Source organism: Odocoileus virginianus, chromosome 2 (assembly GCF_023699985.2).
Source record: "Odocoileus virginianus isolate 20LAN1187 ecotype Illinois chromosome 2, Ovbor_1.2, whole genome shotgun sequence".
In the NCBI taxonomy this organism is placed as follows: domain Eukaryota; kingdom Metazoa; phylum Chordata; class Mammalia; order Artiodactyla; family Cervidae; genus Odocoileus; species Odocoileus virginianus.
Genome location: NC_069675.1, coordinates 71,419,273 through 71,435,021, shown reverse-complemented (window position 1 = coordinate 71,435,021; position 15,749 = coordinate 71,419,273). Strand labels below are relative to the sequence as shown.

The following is a 15,749-nucleotide window of genomic DNA, read 5'->3' as shown; positions in this document are numbered from 1 at the left end:
GGAGCCTGGCAGGCTACAGTCCATGGAGTCCCAAAGAGTCAGACAGGACTGACTTTCACTTCATTTCTCTTCACTTTGTGTTCAAGTTATTGTGTGATCATGTTTTCATTCCTCTTACATCTTTAGAAGTGGAATGGCTGGATCATATAATTTCATACCTAACTTTTGAAGAACTGCCAGACTTTTCCAAAGCACCTGCACAGTTTACATGCCCACTAGTAATGTATGATTTCCCACATCCTTCCCAATCACTGTTATTGTCTTTGAAATTACAGCCTTTCTAACAGAGTGGTTTCTTGTAGCTTTGTTTCCCTAATGACATGAATGTCTTTTCATGTGCTTATTGTCCATTTATAGACTTGGAGAAATATCTATTCAAGTCCTTCACCCAGTTTTTAACTGTACTATCGCTCTACTGTTTAAGGAGTTCTTTATATATTCCAATACAATGATTTGCAAACATTCCTCCCATTCTGTGGGTTGTCTTTTCACTGGTTGCTTGGCTTGCAACACAGAAGTTTTTCATTTAGCTGTAGCTCATCTTAGGCTTGTGGTGTCCTAAGAAATACTTGTCTAAGCCAAAATCTAAGTTTTATAGTCTCAGCCTCTATAGGTCTGTGGTGGGTTTTCAGTTAATCTTTATATGTGTGTAAGCCCTTCCCTTTTAAGTACCTGTCTGGGAAATTTGCATACACAAGTTTTTTATTCTCTGGCTAGAACTTAGTTACCTGGTTGTACCAGTCATCTCTAAGAGGTTGGAGAATGTATATTTCGGGCATCCGATAGCAGTTTTTTTAAAGCGGGTTGTAAGCCTACTCAGCTTTAATCTTATAGTCTGAGCAATTCTATTGCTTCTTGTTTCTAAGAACTTGGCCGATTTTAACAAGGATTTAGCAGGAGGGTTTAGTGAGAACCGCTGCTGACTCACTCCCTCGGAGACCGATCCCAAGGAAAACGGTCCCGAGTCACTTGCCAGCCTTTCCCCGCAGCACATGTGGGCTCTGGCGTTTTTCCCTTCGGATAATCCACTCCGCGGCACTTCGCGCCTTCCAGTTTTCCCGCGCGCAGCCCTCCGCCCGGGGCGCGTCAGTCGGCCCGCCCCTCCGCGCCGCGCCCGCTCGGCCGGGGAGCCGCCCTCCCCGCGGGCCCGGGCTGGCGATAACACCCCGGGCCTTGGTGCGCTGGCGGCCGTGCGCGATGGCCGTGTACCGCGAGGCTATCCCGGGCCCGTCTCTGGAGACGCCGTCGCCCTCGCCGGAAGCACACACCTCAGCTCAGGGTTCGGTGAGCGGACAGCGAGGGGCGCGCGGGGAGGGGGCGCTGGGCTTCGGCGCGGGGTCGGGCCGGGGACTCCGGGGGCCGACCCCCCACCCCCATCCCGGGGCATCTGGGCGCAGCCAGCCGGCCGCAGCCCCGCACGGCCCCGCCCGAGCCTCCAGGTTGTTCAATTGCCCCGGCTGGGGTTTGACAGTTGACTGCGGAGAGGCTGGGGGTATTCTGGAGCCCCAAAGAGATGGGAAACTGAGTCCTAGACAAGCGCAGAAGGCCGCTGATTCCTTCAACTAGTCAGGCAGGGCCAGTCTAGGGCTCTTGTCCACCACACGCCAGGTCTTCCCAAAGTCTCTGGAACCCCGGGCAGGTAGAACTTCTAACTGGGCCCGCCTTCCCCGGTCTCCAGGCAGGTGCTCTGGGCTTGGCCGCCCCCTCAAACCTGGCTCCCTCCAGGCACCAGACTCTCCTAACGGACACCGCACCCGGAGCCCTTCCTGGTAACCAGGCTCCGAAGTGAGGGTGGAGGGCAGGTGGGAATCCAGGGACCGCCTCAGGCCCTCTGCCTTCCCTCTCCCCCACCCCCTGGATAGGGCTGGGCACGTGTCATTCAGGGTGGCTGTGTTGGAGAGGAGTTAGGACTTCTGAGCTCGCTGCTGGATGCGGAATCCACTGCCCCTCTGTGCTGCGCCTTCATTCTGTCCCTGGCTTGACTTCACCGCCTCGGTTCCCTATGCTGACTCCGCGCTTCCCCTCCGAGCAAAAGGTAGTGGGCTTCAAGACAAGACAGCAAGATCAAGAGGCCCTCCGGGGACTCTCATTTCCCAGGGAACTTTAAAAACTCAGGATGACATGAATTGTTAGGGAGGAAATATTGGCCATGAAACGCTAGCATTTAATTCTCATAGCAACTCTAGGAAGTGTTATTACCCCCATTGTACACAGGATGAAGCTTAGCCACACTAAGTACCTTGTCCTGGGTTACACAGCTAGAAATGGCAGACAGAGAATTTGCATTCAGATTTGTCAAGTTTGCCTAACTGAAACATGTACTCAGTTGACTGTGAAGGGCTTATGATTTGAGTAGGTAAAGCGGTATTCCTCAAGATTCCAAGACTGTATCATATACCTAGATTTTTAAAATTTTCATGTGCCTACTATGTACCAGAACTTGATAGATACCTTTAGGAGGAAACCAGAATCCCTATATGGAGGGTTTGGGGAGTGGGGAGGTGGGGGTGTCATGTTGGATTCTGCCTGGTGTTAAATTTTCTGGAAGTTGAAATATTGTTCACAAAAATGTCAGAAGAGACCACATCCTGCCTGGTGTGTGGGTAGGAAAGAGTGCAGAGAATTTGATAAACCCTTATCTGGGAAGACCTTCCTTTCAAGAGTCCTTTTGGGGTGTCTGGCTAGATACCAAACTGGGTGAAACTACAGACCTCTCCACTCCCCCTCCCATCTCCAGGCAAAAGATGAAAAAGAAAGATTCCCAGCATCTTTGGGAGAAATAGCACTTTACACAGCATCTTCATGTCATTTATTCTTTCAACAAATACATATTGAGCATCTACATGCCTAGCACTTTTCTAGGTACTGGGGATATGGTGGTAAATAAAAGTTATGTAGTTCATGCTTTCAAAGAGTTTATGTGCTGGTGGGGAGAGGCAGGAAATAAATACTAATATATCCTGTAGTGAGTACAATTGAGAGAAATTTGGGTGGTCAGGGAAGACCCCTCTAAAGAAATGACATTTAGGCTTCAGCCTGAATGGCAAGAAGTCAGCTCTTGCAAAGACCTGGAGGAAGAGCTGTCCAGACAGAAGGGACGGGAAGTGCAAAGGCCCTGAGGCAATAACAGACAAGGTCATTTTGAGCAACAGGATGGAGGCTACCATGGTTAAGGAGAGCTATCTGAAGTAAGGTGGGAAAAGGAGTGACAGCTGATTGAGTGGGCTCCTGCAGGCTATATGGGAAGGACTTAGAGTTTTATTCAAACTGTAATTTCAAGTTGTTGGGGGGTTTTAACCAGAGAAGAGACACAATCTGATTTATGTTATGAAAAGATCACTTTGACTGCTGGACAGAAAGTGGATAGTAGGGAATGGGAGTAGAAGTTGAGATGACACTTAGACTCTCACTAATACATTAGACAGAGAAATTGGCAAGGAGGACTCAAGGATGACACCTAGGTTTGTGGCCTGAGCTGTTGAGTGAACATTGGGGCCATTTGATGCAAGAGGACAGTAGGGTTAGGAGATTAAAACAATGGGATGGAAATAAGGAGCTGTGTTTTGACCACACTAAGCTGGAATGCCTGTTTGGCAACCATGTGGGGCTGTGAGTAGACAGTCTAATTATGAGTCTGGAGTTCCCTGAATGCTTAGGGAGATATATAGATATAGATATAGATATATATAACCCCAAATATATATGTGTGGGTATACATGTAACCTTTATTTCATTTTTGCTCTGATGTTTGTTGTTTGCTGATTTCTGTGGTGTAAATACTCTCCCCGTGGCTGATTTCAGGCTGCCAGTGGTTCAACAACTGGCTTGCAAAAGTCCTGAACATTTAACAATCAGCTCCCAGAGCCATGGCCTCATTTGCTCATCAAAACATCCCTCGCAGTTGGCAGGAATATTCCAATTGATAGATGAGGCTTAGAGATAAAGTGACTTATTCAAAGGCACACACAGGAAGCTCATGGCAAAGTTAGGGGCCTCCTGACCCCCCTAGTTCACTCTAGCTTGCTGACTAAGAAAACAGACTGCAGCAAAAAGCACTGGGGGCAGGGGGAATATAAGGAAAAACTTCCCCCTGGAAATGCTTAGAAGTCACGGTTTGGAGGTTTGTTTGTTTTTTCTTTTCTCCCCCTTCTTCTGTCTCATTTCTTTTGTGTGTGTGTGTGTGTTGTTGACTGCACTGCGTCTTCATCGCTGTGCTCGGGCTTTCCCCGGTTGCATCGAGCGGGGGCTACCCTTTGTTGCTGTGCCTGGGCTTCTCATTGCGGTGGCTTCTGTTGTTGAAAAGCACAGGCTCTAGAGCGCAGGCTCAGTAGTGTGGCTCACAGGCTGCATTGCCCTAAGGCAGGTGAAATCTTCCTGAACCAGGGATCAAACCCCTTTTTCCCTGCATTGGCAGGCGGATTCTCAATCACTGGACCGCCAGAGAAGTCCTGTCTCACTTCTTTTAAGATAATTTGAGAGCAACTAGGACTGAGAGGTTGCTGGAACAGCCCTCAAGACAGGGCTGCAGGAAACTTTTGAAAGTCAGGGGGCTGGAGGGAGTGGTTGGTACCTGTGGGGGCTGAGCTCCTGTGTCTCCCCCAGGACAGCGGAGCTGGTCACCTCTCATTCTATAGGAAGTTGTGCTATGGCATTGGAGGGGTTCCCAACCAGGTGGCCTCCAGCGCCATAGCCTTTTACCTGCAACTTTTCCTGCTCGATGTGGCACAGGTGAGTGTGGGCAGCAGTCTTGGGGCCCCCTACTCCCATGTCTGATGTCTGGTCCTTTCAACCTGCCTTTACTTCCACCGCCACGATCCTTGGTAAATGGCACTTCTGACCCAAGGCTGAGAAAAACCAAATGCTGTTGAGGGCAACCTCTTGAAAGATGTTTATTTGCAGGTTGTTTGTAGTAGAAGAATGGGAAATAACATGAATGCCCCCAAATATAGATGTAGTTCAATAGTAAGTTGGACTATGTCCACATAATGGAGTAGTGTGTAGTCACTCAAAAAAATGAGTTAGAGCTATACCAGTTGACTCCCAAGAATTTCCATGATGCACTGTCAAGTGAGGAAAATTAGTTTTAGAGAAGGGTATACATAAAAAGATCCCATTTGAACAAAACAAAAACATGCCCTATATATATGAGTGCATAGGTATAAGGAGATGGTTGAATAGCATCACTGACTCAATGGACATGAGTTTGAGCAAATTCTGAGAGATAGTGAAGGACAGGGAAGCCTGGCATGTTGCAGTCCATGGGGCCACAGAGTCAGACACCACTTAGCAACTGTACAGCAACATGATTAAAGGATGAGCATGGAGAAAGTTTATTCCAAGAGGACATTCGTCCAGAAGTATGTTAATATTGACTATAGGAGGGACTGGTGGAGGATAGAGCATAAACAAAAACTTTTAGTAAAGTATCTACTATTCACTTATTTTCCATGATTTTTTAAATGACACCGATCTCCCATTTGTATAAAATTATAAATCACAAATGCACATAAGGAAAGGAAGGAAAGAATGATCAAAATGCTCCTGGCAGTTGTCTCAGGATGGTGGAATTTCAGATGAGCTTTGCGTGATATTTTTCTGAACTGTTTGAATGTGTGTATAATGAATGTTATCACTTTATGTAATCAGAAAAATCAATAAACCATTTTCACTGTAAAACACAAGCTCTGCCTCTGACTGTCAGCTTCAGTGCACTCTTCCCACAATGAGCCACCTCAGGGGAGCGTCTCTCAAGTCTTCTCCTAAAGTGACTGCGTATAAATATAACAGAAATGTGCTAGTGTGCACTGGCTCTCCCCTTCTTGTCCCCCCATCCCTTCTCCACTGGTGCACAGATGTCCTCAGAGCTGTCTGGATTCCTGTCCTGGGGGAGGGACTGAATGGACCTTTACAGCGTGGCCATGGCCCCAGCCAGTTTCCAGGAGAAAGGTCTTTCTCCTGATTGGTGGGCAGGTCCGGACACACTCGCTGACTGTGCAGGAACTTGGCTGTCCCCTCCTCTGTCCCTTTCAGATCCCTGCTGCCCAGGTGTCACTGGTCCTGTTTGGAGGGAAGGTGTCTGGGGCAGCTGCAGACCCTTTGGCTGGGTTTCTCATCAACAGAAGCAGGAGGACAGGGTCTGGACGACTCATGCCCTGGTGAGCAGCCCCACGGTCCTTAGGGTCCTGGCACCCACCCCTGCTTGAGATCTCTGCATTTTTCACAGCTGCTTCTTAGTGGAAAATCCTATGGGTGGTTAGAGGTCAGGTCTGGACAGTGGTGACGGGAATGGAATGGGTCTGAGTGAGTCATGCAGGTGTTCAGGGACCTCTCCCTCACCGGGCGGCACAGAGCTGGACAAGAGCCGCAGGCCTGGCCCAGCCAGGGCTGGATGGCTTGGAAGGTCTCAGAGGAGATACGACTTTCCTGGGTATGGGGAATGGCGCCACCCAACCCAGGTGGCACCAATGGTAAAGAACTTACCTGCCAATGCAGGAGATGTAAGAGATAGGGGTTCGATCCCTGGGTTGGGAAGATCCCCTGGAGGAGGGCATGGAGACCCACTCCAGTGTTCTTGCCTGGAGAATCCCATGGACAGAGGAGCCTGGTGGGCTACAATCCATACGGTGGCAAAGAGACTGGACACGACTGAGTGACTCAGCACACACCCATGCAGCCCCATGGGACCCCCTAAGGGCCCCGGCCCCCACTCCCAAGGACCTCCTCATCCCCTCAGCCACCTCTCCCCCTCCGTGGCTCCCACCCTGAGCCCCAGACCAGGACTCCTCCAGGGCCGAGGGCCGGGCGAGGCTGCTGCAGGCCCCCGGGGGCCCCCGTCCTGGTGCTGCAGGGCGCCCCACCTGGCTCTGCTTCCGCAGGGTGCTGGGCTGCACACCCTTCATTGCCTTGGCCTACTTCTTCCTGTGGTTCTTGCCCCCCTTCTCCACCTTGCGCGGCCTCTGGTACACGACCCTCTACTGCCTGTTCCAAGCCCTGGCCACGGTAAGCAGGTGGGCCCCTTCCCGGGTCTGGACTCCTGGAAGCCCATGCCGGCAGGAGGCCTCCCTGAAGTGTGTGTGTGTGTGTGTGTGTGTGTGTGTGCTGGGGGTGCCCGCTGCCCACCTGCTCACCAGGTGGTGACTGGCTGTTAACTTTTCTTGTGGGCTCTAGGCCAGATGCCCCTCCTGCTCCTTAGCCTCTAACTCCAGGTCGAGGGGATCTATAGGGACCTGCCAGCCTGGCACGGGCCTGGCTTGGGGAAGCTGCTGACCTGGGTTGGCCACCTGGCAGTGGGCAACATCCTAAGCTCTGCCTGGTCCCACAGTTCTTCCAGGTGCCCTACACGGCGCTGACCATGCTGCTGACCCTAAACCCCAAGGAGCGGGACTCGGCCACTGCGTACAGTGAGTGCTGGCGGGCGTGCAGTCGGGTGGGAGGGGGTAGCTCTGGCCCAGCCCCACGAGCTCAGCCACCTCTTGCCTGCTGTGCCCCAGGGATGACCTTGGAGATGGTGGGGACGCTGATGGGAGCCACCGTCCACGGACTCATCGTGTCTGGTGCACACGGGTCCCACAGATGCAAGGAGGACATGCTCCCAGGGGAGGTGGCTGTCTCCCCCAACGCGGTGAGTGTCCAGGCTGCCCAGAGCCACTGGGCCGCCACTTCCAGGTCACCTCTCTCTTCGAGGAACGTTTCTCCCCCAGGTCTCTTCATGGTTGTTTGGGGGCTCAGCTCTGCCCACCAGGCTCTTTCATTCCTTCTCCGCTCCTTGCGCTGAGCCCATGTCCCCCATCCCTCCTGCTAAATCTGCTTCTCCTGCTGGGTGCCTTCTAAACGTGGAGTCAAACAACAGGCCAGCGGGTCATCTGGAGGGGAGGAGGTGGACCCCAGAGAAGGGACAGGGTAGGGAGGGATCACTGGCAGCGGCAGGAGAGAGAGACAGCCAGAGGGTTTAGTGTCCTTGCAGAGCTCTGGGCAAAACCCATCCTATGAGCAGTGCCGCCCAGCCCTGAACAAGTGTCCCCCAACCCCACCCACAGTATGAAAGGAGAGGGGAAACCTGGGGGCGGTACCCCATCCTCTCCCCTCAAAGCCGTTCCCTTTTCAGGAATTAGGAGATGTTCATCTATTTATCTGTCAAGTGCATCTTCTATTCCCCCTCTTCTCCTTAAGCAAAGGACATCACTGACCTCCACCAACATTTGAGAATTGATGTTATGAGAATAGTGCCAGCATCACGCACCCACAGTTCACTGCCTGTAAGAAAACATTACAATGAAGTCCTGTGAAGAAAAAAAAAAAAAAGAAGTCCTATGTAGAGATCCCCAGGCCATCTGCAGCCCAGCTACAGAATATGCCTCCATACAGTGTGAAATGAAGCTGTAGGGCCCCAGAGAGGGCAGGGAGTCAATCTCCCCTTCCCATGGCCCACTGCCCCAGTCAAGGGATTGCCTGGATCTGGGTGGGTGAGAGGCTATGCCCCGTTGCCCTCAAAGCCTACCATGGTGCTAAGAGCCCAGGATCAGAGGGGTTGTGGCCTACAGTTTTACCCTCCCTACGTCAAAGCCCAGGGCACCCCCCCCCCAAAAAAAAATGAGAGTCCAAGTCGATCAGTCATGTCCAACTCTTTGCAACCCCATGGACTATAGCCCACCAGGCTCCTCTGTCCATGGGATTCTCCAGGCAAGAATACTGGAGTGGATTGCCATTCCCTTCTCCAGGGGATCTTCCTGATGCAGGGCTCAAACTCAAGTCTCCTGAATTGTAGGCAGATTCTTTATTATCTGAGCCACCAGGGAAGCCTCTACAAGGCCCCTCCCCAAAGCTTCTGGGTCACTATCCAGGTGAGGATAGTGGAACAGAGGGGAGAAGTGGGGAGCAGGGTTGAGGCGCTCCCCTTGGGTGGGAGAGCAGGAGGCCAGGTGGGGCATAGGATTGCAAGAAGTAGGGAGTAGGAAGCTGAGAACTTGTCCTCTCTCATGTCCTCATGGCTCACATGAGGCTGTGAGCCAAGGTGAGACACGTCCAGGGGCCTCATGCTAGTTCCAGCTCTGCTGTTCTGTAGACTTCACTTACAAAACACAAATTCATAGATAAAACCGTCCCGAATTTCAAGAGATCAGAGCATTGACTCCCAAGTGTAGTGCTTTCTGAATGTGGGACCCCTCACACTGGTGAAGCTCTGCGTCTCCCTCCTTCCTCCCCAGCCAGAGGCAACCCCTATCCTGAACTGGGTGACTGTTACTCCCATGCAGGCCTTATATGTGTCTTCCTCTGAATGCTCAGTGGCACCGTTTCTGTTTTCGATATTTTCTGTGTCATTGTACATCACACTGTAACTGTCTGTTCATGGATCTGTCTCTCCCTCACCCCAAGCCCCTTACTGTGGATGCACAGGGTCACTTATTCATCACTGTAAACTCAGGGTCTAGCACATGGAAGTCAGAAGCAATGAATGTTTGCTTAAAAAAAATGGGAGAGAGGGAGGGAGGGATTTGACTCATGGTTACATGAATGCCCACAGTAGGCACAGGGTCAGCAGAAGGACCATTCTGGTCCCTTAGATCTCCCCTTCCTGTGGGCCGATGGAGAGGAAGAGCATCCAGGATCCTTGGACTTGGACTGAGGGTCCCTCTGCTCCCACTGGAAGGCACTCCTGCCAGACCCCTGGATATCCCCACCTCCATGGGTTGGAGACATCACCCCCACTGAAGTTCTGTCCTGTCCACAGACTCGTCTCTACTTCATTGCAGCCGCTGTGGTTGCTTTGACTTATCCAGTGTGCAGTACTTTGCTCTACCTGGGGGTGAAGGAGCAATCAGGTAGGTACAGGGCTGCAGACAGAGTGTGGAAGCAGAAGCTGGCCACTCCTCTCGGGCATGAGTTTTGGTTTTGAACTCCACCAATCCAAGATGTCCCTTTCCAATGTTACAGACCCCTCCACCCCAGCATCCGGCCAGGGCCTGGGCTTCCTGAAAGGGCTGGGTCTCACGGTCCGGCATCGGCCCTATCTGAAGTTGGTCATCTCCTTCCTCTTCATCTCAGCAGCTGTTCAGGTATGTCTGGCCAGGCTGATCCCCACTGGCTGGGCTTTGGTCATACCGAGCTTGCATAGGTTCAGGTTAGACTCTCGTCTCCACCACACCACAGGGAAACCAGTGGCTGGCAAGGGCTTGGCAAGGCTGATGCTGGGAGTAGAGAAACCTACCTAGATCTAGTGGGACTGGGGAGGGTCAGGGCCCAGACACCAGGAAGTGTCTGGGGTGGTAAAGTCCATCCATCTCAGCTGTGCTAGGGGCAGACTAGGAATGGTTTTTAAACCTGTGTCGGAATAAGACTCCATTGTTGGGGAAGGGATTGCATGATAGTGGCAGAAACGAGAGCTTGGAGGCCCAAAGGGAAGGCCCGACTCGAGACCTCAGCCTTGCCCTTGATTTCCACGTTTCTGCCGTTTCCTGTACACGCCTACTTCCTGTCGACTCCTCAGGTGGAGCAGAGCTACCTGGTCCTGTTCTGTACACACGCCTCCCAGCTTCAAGACCACGTCCAGGGCATGGTGCTGACCATCCTGGTGAGGGGACATGGGGTGGTGGAGGCGAGAGGCCTGAGTCAGGGCTGTGTGGTCCTTGACGTGACCTGTGTGATGGAGGTCTGGTGGTCAGTATTTTGGACTCTGCTTGGGCTTTTTGCTAAGATGCTTCAATTGTGTCTGACTCTTTGCGACCCTATGGACTGTAGCCCACCAGGCTCCTCTGACCATGGGATTCTCCAGGCAAGAATACTGGAGTGGGTTGCCATTTCCTTCCCCAGGGGATCTTCCCGACCCAGGGATCAAACCCACGTCTCTTATATCTCCTGCATTGGTAGGCAGGTTCTTTACCACTAGTGCCACCATTTCAGCAGAGGGTAGAATTGGGGTCAGGGTCATAAAGTTCGTAAAGTTCAGCCACTGGTTCCAACCAAGGACAAGGTCAACATCGGGTGTCCCACCTAAAAACTGAGCATTTGAGAATCTGGCAGAGGCCCCAGCAAGGCATCCTGGGCTATGGCGATTCTGTCCGTTCACAGGTCTCGGCAGTGCTGAGCACCCCGATGTGGGAGTGGGTTCTGCAGCGATTTGGGAAGAGGATGTCAGCCCTCGGGATCTGTGTGAGTGAGGCAGGAAGCCAGGCCTGGAGTGGTGTTGAGGGGGAGGTGTATTCTCGCATCCTCTGTGTCTAGCCCAGCGCCAGGCTCAGGGGGCATTAGTAAGGACTGGTGAGTGCATGAATCTGAGAGCATCTATGAGTGTGTGTGGGGCAGGGGTACAAGTGGAGGAGGCGCCAGCGTGTCTGTCTCCCTAGGCAATGGTGCCCTTTGCAATCCTGCTGGCTGCTGTGCCCATGGTGCCCGTGGCATATGTCGTGGCCTTTGTGTCTGGCCTGAGCATCGCTGTGTCCTTGCTGCTACCCTGGTAGGCTGGGTCAGGGGCACGAGGAGTAGGGGCCTCCCATCCTTCCCAGTGGGTATCCCTCCTTCATCTCAACCTGCAGTCCCAGGCCCCTCCCCCTGGGGACAGGCTCTCCCCATTTCAGGGGTAGAAGCTGCCAAAATGTGTTAGGGAAAAAGTGAAAAGAAAGTGAAAATGTTAGTCACTCAATCGTGTCTGCCTTTTATGTGACCCCATGGACTGTAGCCCACCAGGCTCCTCTGTCCATGGGAATCTCCAGGCAAGAATACTGGAGTGGGTTGCCATGCCCCCATCCAGGGATCTTCCCAACCCAGGGATTGAACCCAGGTCTCCCTCATTGCAGATGGATTCTTTACCATCTGAGCCACCAGGGAAGCCCAAGAATACTTGAGTGGGTAGCCTGTCCCTTCTCCAGGGGATCTTCCCACCCAGGGATTAAATGCAGGTCTCTTTCACCGCAGGCAGATTTTTTACTGTCTGAGGCACCAGGGAAATACAGCACTTTTACTGCCTGACTCTCTTTGAACCAGTCCTGGTGCTGGGCAGCGGGGACCCAGGGGTGAATTTGACTCAGTCCTTGTCCCCAAAGAGCCCTCAGGCTGGCAGCTCCCAAGGAGATAAAAGACATAATTCTGCAGCCCCTGCCCCCAGGTCCATGCTTCCGGATGTGGTTGATGACTTCCAGCTGCAGCACCAGCGTGGCCCAGGCCTGGAGACCATTTTCTACTCATCCTATGTCTTCTTCACCAAGCTTTCGGGAGCAGGCGCCCTGGGCATCTCCACTCTCAGCCTGGAGTGAGTCCCAGAGTCAGGCTGTCCCAGAGGCGCAGAAGACAAGTGGAGTGGGAAGCAAAGGGCAAAGTCCCCCACCTGAGCCAGCCAGGGGCCACCCACGAGTCTGGGGAGTCTGTGGGAACCCCCATCAACTTTCTCTGTGCACGTGACCGGAAGGGGTACAGGTCTCAGCAGCTATGCCCCTTCTGAAACCTCTACTCCCCGAATTCTCAGCTCTCTCTGAACGCCTCCCCGGTCTGCCTGTTCCCTCACACTCCCTCCCTCCCTAGACAGACTGATTTGGCCAGAAAACAAATCCAAGTTTCAGGATAGGGTGGGGGTTGGGCACCTGGGATCCCTTCCATCAGGAGGCTCTGAACTGGAAGCTCAGGGTGGGGGCTTCTCCAGCTTCGCAGGGTACGAGTCAGGAGCCTGCAGGCAGTCGGAGCAGGTGGTGGTGACCCTCAAAGTCCTCATCAGTGCAGTGCCCACCAGCATGATCCTCATTGGTCTGTGCATCCTCATGGTCGGTCCCACTCCCAAGGTGCCAAGTCAGGCCAACTCCCGCTCCCTGGGAAGGTAGGCACCAACGCTCACGGGTACACACTGCAGGGCACCTGGGGAGGCATGCAGATGTGCACAGTCCTCAGGTGGACCTGATGTTCCACAAGCATGGAGTCTTTTTTTTTTTAATTCGTTTATTTTTGGCTGCACTGGGTCTTCTCTGCCACGTGGGCTTTTTCTAGTTTCGGTGAGCAGGGGCTGCTCTCTAGTTGAGGTGCTCGGGCTTCTCATTGTGGTGGCTTCTCTTGTTGCAGAGCACGGGCTCTAGGGTGCGAGGGCTTCAGCAGTTGTGGCTCCCGGGATCTAGTGCCCAGGTTCATTAGCTGCGGTCCACGGGCTTAGTTGCTCTGTGGCAGATGGAATCTTCCCAGACCAGGGATTGAACCCATGTCCCCTGTATTGGTAGGCAGATGCTTATCCACTGTACCACTGGGAAAGTGCAGTCAGTCTGTCTTAATGGGCCCCAAACTGAATTCATCTTTGTTCTCCAATCTCGGCTCTTGCTGTACCACAGTGAACGGTACCACCTTCCACCCTAGGGGTTGAAACCCCAGGGTCATCTTCCACTCCTCCCCACACCATCTGCCCTGAGCCGCTCTCTCACCTCGTTCTTCCCACTTGGAAGCACAGACCCCACTGCCCTGGGGCTGATCTGCTCACTGCCTGGCTTTCACAGTTGACTGTGGGGACCTTGACAGCTGAGGGGGCTGTTTTCTCCATTTCTGTGTCCCAGGAGCTCAGCCCAGAGCCAGAGTCCAAGCAGGCACTGCAGTGTCAACACTTCTGGTCCAGCAGACAGTCACAAGCTGTGTCCACGTTTTTGCACATGCTCAAAAACTTACAAACAAGAGCCCGTGTACAGGCAGAGGCCCACACAGGATAAGGCCAGGAAGTGGCTCCATCATGGATCCCTCAGTGCTCAGTGGGGACGGCCTGGGACTCCAGCCCCTCATACTGAGATCATGCGCTGTGTTTGGGGAATGACACATGGGTGGGGCCTGGAGGAACAGGGCTGTAGCTTTGTTCTCCGGGTTGAGCAGGGGAAGAGCTGCTCAGGAGACAAGGGGCAGCCACTGACACTTCCCCGCCCCCGCCCCCCCTCATCCTCCTCTCGGAATTTTCTCTTCTCTTTCCTGCAGGAGGACCAGCTACACTCTGGCTTGAATTTGAGACCCTGTGAGCCGGCACGTCAGGAGCAGCATCTTCTGGGCTCCAGGCCCCCTTTTTCAGCCCTTTGGCACCCCTGCCTCACTGTTTAAACACGACCTGTCTTTTCCCCAGGGATGTGGAGTCTTCAGTGACTCTCCTGAAGGGAGTGGCCTGGGCTCCACCTTTCATGTCTTACCTGTTGACCTCAGGACATCTCAGAGAGGCCTATGCCACTGACTACCCAGCTCTGGGCAACCTGTGACCTCAAAAGCATTCCTGAAGCAACTATTCCTGGAAAAAGGAAGCCCTTGCCAACCTGGTCTGCAGACTTATGTGGGAGCACCAGGCCCACCAACCTACTTGGATGGCAAAGCTACCTGACAAGACAGACACACAGAATTCTTGTTTCTCCTGATGGTCCAGTGATCATCTAATGGAGAGGCTGACAGACAGCATGTGAATGGGCAGAGTGGGGACAGATGGACATGCTGGGATAGCCAGGTGGAGAGATACACAGATGCAGCCAGAGAGGCCAGCAGACCCCACAGGGAGCGGATGGGGCCAGCAGTGGGGACAGGTTGAACAGGGCACGAGGTGTTTCTCAAGACCTTTCCCCTTGTACAGCTAAGCTGATGAAACTGTTTCTAGAGGTGGTCACAGACTGATACTGAGCCACCAAAGATCAATCATTTTTATGAACAAAAGTTATTTCTGTGGGAATACTTTTCTGAAAAAATCACAGGAACCACTATTTTCTAGAGGCCACCATGTCTTTGGGGAAGAAAGATCCACTGAGGTTTATTTTTTCAGAAACAAATTAAAGGGTTTATCTTCTACTTGCTTGCTTGTGTGTGTGCTCAGTCATGTCTGACTCTTTGCAACCCCACGGACTGAAGCATGCCAGGCTCCTCTGTCCATGGGATTTCCCAGGCAAGAACAGTGGAGTGGGTTGACATTTCCTATACCAGGGGATCTTCCCAACCAAGGGACTGAACCCACGTCTCTGGCTTCTGCTGCATTGACAGGTAGATTCTTTACTGCTGAGGCACCTGGGAAGCTCTATTTGAGTCTGTAAAATGTGACTCTGGCCAGCCTTCTCATCCCACCTCCTGGGAAGTCTGTCCCAAGAAGGGAAGGGGAGGGTGCCTGATGTCCCTGAAACTGGCCATGTCTCCTCAGCCATGTGTCCCAGAATATCCGCAGTTCCTCAGACCACAGGTTCCCTGTGGGAGGAGACAAGAAGTTGAGGCCAGCGGCCAGGGCAGTGAACCATGGTAGCTTGTGTGGGTTTGGGGCCATGGGGCCCTGATGCCCCAGCAAGTGTTCTAGAGAGGCCTAGGTACCTACAGGGGGACCAGGAAGTGAGATCTGCCCCCTATATTCCTCCCCCTCCCCCTGTTCTACAATTCCCAAGCCCACTGCCCAGGGCTAGGCCCCCTTCCACTTCCTCTTTAGCCCTCTGGCTGCCTCTTAAGTGTGAGGTGAGATTGAAGGTCTAAGACAGTCAGAGCTCAGACACACTCAGATAGTGCTCCTCAGAGCTTAAAGCATTTGGCTTCCTCTACAAATGCTGTCTTTTCATACTGTCCATGGGGTTCTCCCAGCAAGAATACTGCAGTGGAGTCCTTCATTTACTCAATGGACATGAATTTGAGCCAATGCCAGGAGACAGTGGAGGACAGAGGAGCCTGGCGTGCTACAGTCCATGGGGTTGCAGTCGGACATGACTGAGCGACCGAACGACGACAAATGTGTAGCACAGGAAGGAAGCTGACCTCAGAGAGAGTGCAGAGTGTGACCCGGTCTGTCTGATGCC

At 52.9% G+C, this 15,749-nt stretch overlaps 1 protein-coding gene across 1 annotated transcript; it reads left to right on the top strand.

Annotated features, from left to right (window-relative positions):
• Positions 1-992: 992 nt before the first annotated feature.
• On the top strand, positions 993-14,845 carry MFSD2B (MFSD2 lysolipid transporter B, sphingolipid). The gene is made up of 14 exons (XM_070472791.1): positions 993-1,439; positions 4,543-4,728; positions 6,031-6,155; positions 6,876-6,999; positions 7,322-7,400; positions 7,491-7,621; positions 9,728-9,818; positions 9,931-10,052; positions 10,484-10,567; positions 11,065-11,145; positions 11,340-11,449; positions 12,098-12,241; positions 12,629-12,799; positions 13,924-14,845. The coding sequence occupies exons 1-14, from the start codon at positions 993-995 to the stop codon at positions 13,946-13,948; spliced, it is 1,920 nt and encodes a 639-aa protein (XP_070328892.1). The 3' UTR covers positions 13,949-14,845.
• Positions 14,846-15,749: the final 904 nt, after the last annotated feature.

Coding starts and splice junctions, on each gene's coding strand:
- MFSD2B (XM_070472791.1), top strand. CDS start 993: ATGTGGGCTCTGGCGTTTTTCCCTTCGGATAATCCACTCCGCGGCACT. Junction 7,401..7,490: donor GGACTCGGCCACTGCGTACA/GTGAGTGCTGGC, acceptor GCTGTGCCCCAG/GGATGACCTTGGAGATGGTG. Junction 9,819..9,930: donor GGGGGTGAAGGAGCAATCAG/GTAGGTACAGGG, acceptor CCAATGTTACAG/ACCCCTCCACCCCAGCATCC.